The following is a 7,859-nucleotide window of genomic DNA, read 5'->3' on the forward strand; positions in this document are numbered from 1 at the left end:
TTTCTGGGCCGTGGCCACTATCGATTCAGGGTTGGGGGCTCTGTTTGCAACCAGGGCTGTGCGTTTCAGTCATCCCACTTTGGGAGCATGTGCAAGGCCCACCCAAACCAACACGCCATCCCGCCCCCTGACCGGTCCGGACGCCTGCATCTTCACCCGAGCAGTGTCCGGCCCTCCTTCAGCTGTCCTGCTTGGGGCTGGCGGGGTGCGGCTGCCCCATCCCTCCTGTGCCCTGTCCTGCCCTGCCCTGCCCGACCCGGCCCGTCCCGGCCTGGCCACTGCGCCCTCCCTCCGCCCGGGTATCAGGCGAGAGGCGGAGCTGGCCCGGAGCGCCCCGCCCCCACTCTAGAAGGGGCCAGGAGAGTGTTACTCGCGGTCATCCCGGCCCGGGCCTTTTATCTTGGCGCTGCCGGGAGGCGGGAGGAGGAGACACCGGGGGTGGCCCTTGAGCGCCGGCGACACCTTTCCGGGGCTCTATAAATTGAGCACCTGGAATGGGCAGGGGGCCGACGCCACTACCGCCGCCCGCAGTCACAGTCCGGCCACTGACCGCAGCAGCACCCGCAGGCCGCCGCCGCCGCCAGCAGCGGGAACGCTGAGCTACCCAGCAGCAGGGTATCTCGAGGAGCAGCAGGAGGTGGGTGCCCCTGCCCCATCTCTGCCCGGTCGGCGTGGGTGCTGGGACTCAGGCGGCTTTTCCGAGGGCGAGGGGGGTGGGGAGGCAGCCCCTTTCTTCTCTCCGCGGCTTAGGCGGGCGAGTAGGTGGGACCGCCGGGCTGTGAGGGGAGCTCCCGGTGCCCGGGTGAGCAGGCACCGGGGAGGGCGCTGTGCGCGGGCGGGGCCGCCGGGCACCCTAGCCGGGTGAGTAATCTCTTTCGTCCCCGTCCCCCAGCCAGGCCTGGGCTCGACCCGCGGACCACGCGCCGCCATCGCGAGCTTCCGGGAGTCTAAGCTCCGAGCAGCTGCGTGTCCCGCAGGGCCGGGTTGCGAGCGAGACGAGAGTTGGAGAGGGCGGAGCAGGAGCCGGGAATCCCCGCGCACCGGCTCTAGCCAGGCCCCCGGCGCGGGCCTCGGAAAGCGCGTGAAGGCGGGCAGCCCGTCGCCCCAGCCGGCCACCCCGTGCCCCTGCGTCCCTGTGCCTCGGCGCCCGCCCGGCCACCATGATGCAGATCTGCGACACCTACAACCAGAAGCACTCGCTCTTTAATGCCATGAACCGCTTCATCGGCGCGGTGAACAACATGGACCAGACGGTGATGGTTCCCAGCCTGCTGCGCGACGTGCCCCTGGCCGAGCCCGGGCTGGACAACGATGTCGGCGTGGAGGTGGGCGGCAGCGGCGAATGCCTGGAGGAGCGCACGCCCCCGGCCCCCGGCCCGGGCAGCGCCAACGGCAGCTTTTTCGCGCCCTCCCGGGACATGTACAGCCACTACGTGCTGCTCAAGTCCATCCGCAACGATATCGAGTGGGGGGTCCTGCACCAGCCGCCACCGCCGGCAGGGAGTGAAGAGAGCAACGCCTGGAAGTCCAAGGACATCCTGGTGGACCTGAGCCACCTAGAGGGCGCGGAAGCCGGCGAGGAGGACCTGGAACAGCAGTTCCACTACCACCTGCGCGGGCTGCACACTGTGCTCTCCAAACTCACGCGCAAAGCCAACATCCTCACCAACAGATACAAGCAGGAGATCGGCTTCGGCAATTGGGGCCACTGAGCCGGGACGCCCCCGCCTGTCCAGCACCCTTACCGGCCCCATCTCTCACCCTCTTTCCCTCAAAGCTATTTTCTTTCTGGCTGTAGGGCGCGAAGGGCGATGGGCGGACTGCAAAGTTAGGCTGGGGGGGGAGGGGTGCTGCGTACTTGCAGGGGGCGCGGCGGGGCCGCCGAGAGGAAGGGGCCTCTTTGGGAAGTGGGGAAGAGAGTGGTGATGGGAGGCAGGATTGGGGGGCTCAAAGACCGCCCCTCCCGCCAGTGGGTGGTGGTGGGGGGGGCTTGTGTTCTACGTTAGTGGGGATGGGACTGGGCTGACGCCCTGCATTCAGCCTGTGCCTTTCTTGGAGTTTCTTTTCTGTTCTTTCTGGAGGAGAGGAGTGGAGAAGGGGCCATGCCGGGTGCGGCGCGGGGTTGCCACACTTGGGAGCGCCCGCCCGGAGCCGGGCGCTGGGGAAGGCGGGGCGCGCAGCCTCGTACCGCCCTGCCGTTGGGCTGGTGGAGGCCGCAGCGTTGCTAGGATTGCATCAGTTTTCCTGTTTGCACTATTTCTTTCTGTAACAGTGGCCCTGTCTTAAAGTATTTCAAATCTCCTCCTTATTCTGAAACTTCGGCGATTCCATTGTGATAAGCGCACAAACAGCACTGTCTGTCGGTAACCGGTACTACGAGATTAATGATTTTCTGTTACACTGTATAGTTGTCCTGTGGCACCCCTACCCCATCCATTCCACGCCCTCCCCACCCCCACCCCAGTGTGTGTAAGCTGGCACCGTGCCAGCTTGTACGAAGCTTGCCGCTCAGCCAGTGAAAATAATAATGTTATTATGAGAAAGTGGACTTATCCGAAATGGAACCATCTGACATTCTATCGTGCTGTACGTAGAATGATGAAGCGTTCCACTGTTGTTATATGTCTTAAATTTATTTAAAACTTTTTTTAATCCAGATGTAGACTATATTCTAAAATAAAGAAAGCAAATGTGTTAACGAAACTCGACAAAAGTTTGTTGCTTTTTCATCTGCCCGTGAATGGCCTAGTAGTGAAATAAAAATAAATTCAATTGATTCTTTTTTTTTTTTTTTTTGCAAAAGTCAATTTTATTTCCTCTCTGGTATTTCAGACTGGTGGATAATTGGCTCTGTAAGTACTCAGTTTGGTTTGGGAAGTAGCTACCACAAGATTCACTTCCAAGCTTTTTATTTGTAATTCAGTGCCCCGGAGAGGCCCGTACACCTCAAGAAGTTTATAGATACTCAAAGTATCTGGGAAGGGACATACATTTTTCGACCACCTCGACCAGCTTTTTGCAGTGCTTAATTAGCAGTCTAAACGTTTTAAGAAGCCCAAGCACTGACTGAAGTGTTTAGAGGCATATAAACTAATTTCAAAGGCAGAAATTTCACTTGGCTACTGAGAAGTGAAAACTCAGAAAAGAGACACCAGCTAATAGTGCACGCACCTTGCAGGTCTTTATTTACAAGACTTTTCATGTGGGTCTTAAGAGATAGTGAAATGTGTTCTAACGTGCGCTGTGGCCTCTTTTCACTAGTTCCCAGGGCAGTGCCAAGTTTTGCTAAGCGGTGCCCAGCAAGGCTTCCAGGTTTTCAGTGAGCTAGCCTGCAGCTGTGGACAGCAGCAGATCCGAGCAAGGCTGCAGCAGGGGCCCTGGGGAACATTCTTAGATGCCAGTATGATGCTTTCCTGGGATGGTGTTTTGCATTTTCTTTCTTTCTTTGTTTAGGGGGAGTAAGTGTCCGGTCAACTTCAGGTTTTAATCTTGAAGTCGGGTGACATCTCCAAGCTCATAGAGCTTGAATTTAAAATACACAGAATTTTGCACAACAAACAAAAAAGCAAAATGTTTTCTGTGGTGGGGGCAGCTCAAGTCTATTATCAGCTTTCAGCAGCCGTGAAAAAATGGGGAAGTGTCAAGACCCTGTCAAGACCGGGGTGCTTGCCTTTGCCAGAGAAAGTCAATCATTAATATGTACAGATAAGGGGAACAGCACCCAAGGCAAGGCATACAGCCTCTCGCTTTGTATTCCCTTTAAAATATCAAAGTGCAAGCAGCAAATAACAAAGGAAGGAAACTACAGAAGCCATGTGGTGGAAGGAAACAGCAAGACTTTGGAACCAGAGAGTGGTGTGTTCAAATCCTCTTGTTACTACTTACTAACTAGGAGTATTTAACCATCCATGTTCGTTGCCATGTTTGAAATGAGGGATAATAGTAACTACAATGCTTATTTTGTGGGATTGCAGTGAGGATCACATAAGATGATCTGTTGAATGCCTGACGCCTCGAAGTGTCTTTAGGCACTGCTGAAGGGGGGCTTCCAGGTTTCTCTCTTGCTCTAAATGTTGGTTCATGTCTCCCTTGTCTCCCTTGCCTCTCTCCAGCAGTATGTGAAGAAGGGAGAGCATAATTTGCGTTACATTCCTAAAACAGCAGGTCAACTCTTTCCTTTCTCAAAGTCTCGAGGGAGAACCAGAATTCGAAGCAAAAAGGCATAGCTTGGGCAGATAATTCGCAGAAATTTTAGGAGATGCTAACTGCAAGTTGTTTCAGAACGTTCTTGTGGTATATAGAACACAGATAACAAAACCAAAGAGGATTGGGTTTTTTTGTGTGAACCCGTAAGGTTTCCCAGGCCCAATAACTACCAGCCCACTGATAATAACTACTGTTTTATTCAAGATTAGTTGATGAGACAGAACAAGGCCAAATCTCCCACAGATTGACCCGGTAAAACTCAAGAAATTTAACATTAAAAAAAATTTTTTTTAATGTTTACTTTTTGAGAGGGAGAGAGACAGAGAGAGAGAGAGACAGACAGAGAGAAAAGAAGACAGAGCACGAAGCGGGGGAGGGGCACAGAGAGAGCGCGTGCGCGTCTGCGCGCGCACTCACGCACGCACGCACGCACTCACGCAAGTGGGGCGAGGCGTAGAGAGGGAGGGAGACAGGATCCGAAGCAGGTTCCAGGCTCTGAGCTGCCAGCACAGAGCCCGACAAGGGGCTCAAACCCACCAACTGTGAGATCACGACCTGAGCTGAAGTCAGAGGCTTAACCGACCGACCGTGGCACCCGGGCGCCCCAATTTCTCGCGCTATTTAAATTCGGCTTACGTTCGGAGGTAAACTGAGAGAGTGACTTGATTTTCAGAAGGTCTTTCCTGAGGACGCTCAAAGGACTTGATAGATTTTTCAAGTCGCAGATACCGCGGGGCAGCGCCCTCAGAGAGATCACGGATGTCTGACGGCGCCCTTCTCCGTGGCAGTTGGTGGCCAAAGGGAAGGCACAGGTAGATGAAGCAGGCAAAATGGAACAGCTCAGATTACAATCGATTACCCTCCAGATGGTCACATTTGATGAGATGTTCTACATCAAAACTGCACACCAAAGCCTTTGAGAAGGCCTGCTTTTGCTGCTGAAAAACAGCTTTCTGCTTTGCTCACGTGGGGTGTGTCGTGTTTTACGTTTACACGGTGTTCCTTAGGGGTCTGGCCTAATCTACTCTTTCTCTGAGCCTGAACCCGATTGTGAGAAAGCAGCTGGGGTTATGATTGTTGGGACCAGTTTGAAAATTCGCCCCGGGGTCAACAATTTTTTCAAAAACAAAAGTTGTTGTCGTTTGTGCATGCCTCATAGTCTCCCCTTAGTTTTACTTGCTGAGCAAAATTCATGTGGGCAATAGGGTCTCCCCTCCTCCTCCCCCCTGCCTTCTCCCCGTACCCTCTAGTTCTTGTTGCAAATTGGACACAGTGCTGGTGGATTGAGGGCTCAAATCTTACATACCTTGATTTTTTATTTTTATTTGTAATTTTTTAATGCTTTATTTTTGTGAGACACACACACACACACACACAGTGGGAGTGGGGGAGAGGCAGAGAGAGAGAGAGAGGGAGACAGAGAATCTGAAGCTGGCTCCAGGCTCTGAGCCATCCGCAGGGCCCCATGTGGGGCTCCAACCCATAAACCATGAGATCATAACCTGAGCAAAGTCGGATGCTCAACCGACCCAGCCCCTACGTACTTTTTTTTTTAAAGGTAACTATCTTTTTATGGGACATCTAGTACATGGATGCCAATCATTATGTCCTTGTGCGATTTATTTTGAAGAGTTTTGAATGAAATAGTGACAGAAGGAATGTTTTCTCTAAATTTTAGGGGCAATTTTTACCCCCAACAGATTAAAAAAAAAAAAAAAAACTGGACCAGAAGCTCATGAAGACTTGAAACATGTGGACTATTGGATTGGTCTCTTAAAATTAATGATTAATCTTTTTAAAATTTCAAACTTTATGTAGTTTCTGATCAAGGCTAAATTGCTTTAATCAGCAAAATAATTTAAACTCAAAAGTTATTTGCTTTTGCTTTTAAGATTGGGTCTGATTTTTTTGTTGTTGTTTTTAGTAACTCAGGGAAATTTAGAGGTTGTTCTTGAGTTACTGTAAACACCTTATTATGTCTCTAGTTAGTTCATTTGGAACTGTGTAGAACTTTCTGGTGAGTGGTGGAGATAATGATAGTATATTACCAGTAACCATTTCTGTATCTAGAAGCCAATACCATCCTTTGTCTCATGCAACCGGGGCTCCTTCCCTGGGTCCCCCCATGCTGATCTCTGTAAGGCCTTGTGACTCCCCTTAGAGCCAAGGAATGCCCAGAGCTTGTGTGCCCCTGTATCTAGACCACACTTGGGTACCTGGGTCCCCAGAGTTCCTCGTCCAAATGGCCCTGAGCCCAATCCAGGGACTTCCTAGACACTTGCCCTGAGTTTATTCTCCTGATGGTGGACATGCTTAGATGGTGGATGGGGCTTGGATGCAAACTGGGTGGTCCAAGGATGGAGCTGGAGGGGGGAAAGATAAGGGGATGGAGTGGAGATTGGAGGTCCCCCCTGGGTTGCAGGATGGACCAAGGGTTTGAAAGCCTACAGAAAGGAAATAAGACGTGAAAGCAGCTCAAGCCTTAAAATCTCCTCCAGTATTGGCAACTGAGGATCCTAGGGTTTTTCTCCATGTTTCCCACATTCCTCAGGAGTCTCCCTGCTCCATTGAAAGAATGTTATTTAATTAATGAAATGTTGGTTAAGGAAAAGGAAAACCACATCTGTACACAGAGCTTTTCCAGCTGCTTGCTATTCAGGGCTTGAATGGCGCTGATTATAGCAAATACCCAAACTGATACGCCTTCCATACAAACCATGAAGATTTCGCCTCCTCAAATTTTCTTTCGTCTGTTGTTGTTGTTGTTGTTGTTGTTGTTGTTGTTAATTACTGCGTTAGCTGTTTTCTCCTTAGTGTCAAAAGTCTTGGTCAAGTTAAAGCAGAAAACTAATAGTTGCGCATCTGTCTAAACAAGGCCCACTGAAACCACAACTGTCTCATCAGCCCTTCCTGTTTTGGCATTCTCTGTATTAAGGAGAATGTTTTGTTTTGTTTTGTTTTGTTTTGTTTTGTTTTGTTTTGTTTTTTGTACTTTCCCATTCTTTTTCTTTTATTTGATTACTTCTTTGTCTATTGTTTCAGAATGCTTTGCCTAGCAGTTCTAAAATACATCTGCCGGTGTGCCCTACTTCAGTAAGCCCAAACTGGTAAGAATTTTGATTGGAGAAAGTTTTTTTTTAATCATTTAGTTAAGACCAGGGTGATAGAAGGCAACTTTCTGTCTGACCTTGAATTGTCTGGAGAAAGTGCTTTCCAGCATAGTAGATAAGACTGCAAAAATACTCGCAAAACATGGAGCCCAGTTCTTTATTTTAGCTAAATAAACAATGTTGGGGGTGGGGTGTTTTCTATCCTCTGTTTTACTCTTCAGTACCCGCCTTACTAGTGTTGATATGTGCACTTTTATCAACGAACGTTCGGTTAACAGGATGAAACCGAACATGATTCATTTGATGTTTTCAAAGGTAGAAACTAACTTTGTAGTTTTTTTTTTTTTTTTTACCTTTTGAATACCACACTGCTGAGGTAAAGAATGTTGTAGCTTGTGGGTGAGCTCAATAGGGCCAATTAAAACCTCACTACTCTTCCACCATGTTGAAATACCTGACAGAACTTGCTGTGTCCTTGGATAATGGCATTTTTTTTTTTTCCTTCTTAGCAGACATCTAATTGAGGAGATTTCCTGTTTGGTA

The 7,859-nt window shown here is 50.2% G+C and overlaps 1 protein-coding gene across 1 annotated transcript; it reads left to right on the forward strand.

Moving 5' to 3' along the window:
- Positions 1-359: 359 nt before the first annotated feature.
- MID1IP1 (MID1 interacting protein 1) lies at positions 360-2,703 on the forward strand. The gene is made up of 2 exons (XM_047845038.1): positions 360-637; positions 893-2,703. Exon 2 carries the CDS (start codon positions 1,161-1,163, stop codon positions 1,710-1,712), a length of 552 nt encoding a protein of 183 aa, XP_047700994.1. The 5' UTR covers positions 360-637; positions 893-1,160; the 3' UTR covers positions 1,713-2,703.
- Positions 2,704-7,859: the final 5,156 nt, after the last annotated feature.

This window comes from Prionailurus viverrinus, chromosome X (genome assembly GCF_022837055.1).
Source record: "Prionailurus viverrinus isolate Anna chromosome X, UM_Priviv_1.0, whole genome shotgun sequence".
Classification (NCBI taxonomy): domain Eukaryota; kingdom Metazoa; phylum Chordata; class Mammalia; order Carnivora; family Felidae; genus Prionailurus; species Prionailurus viverrinus.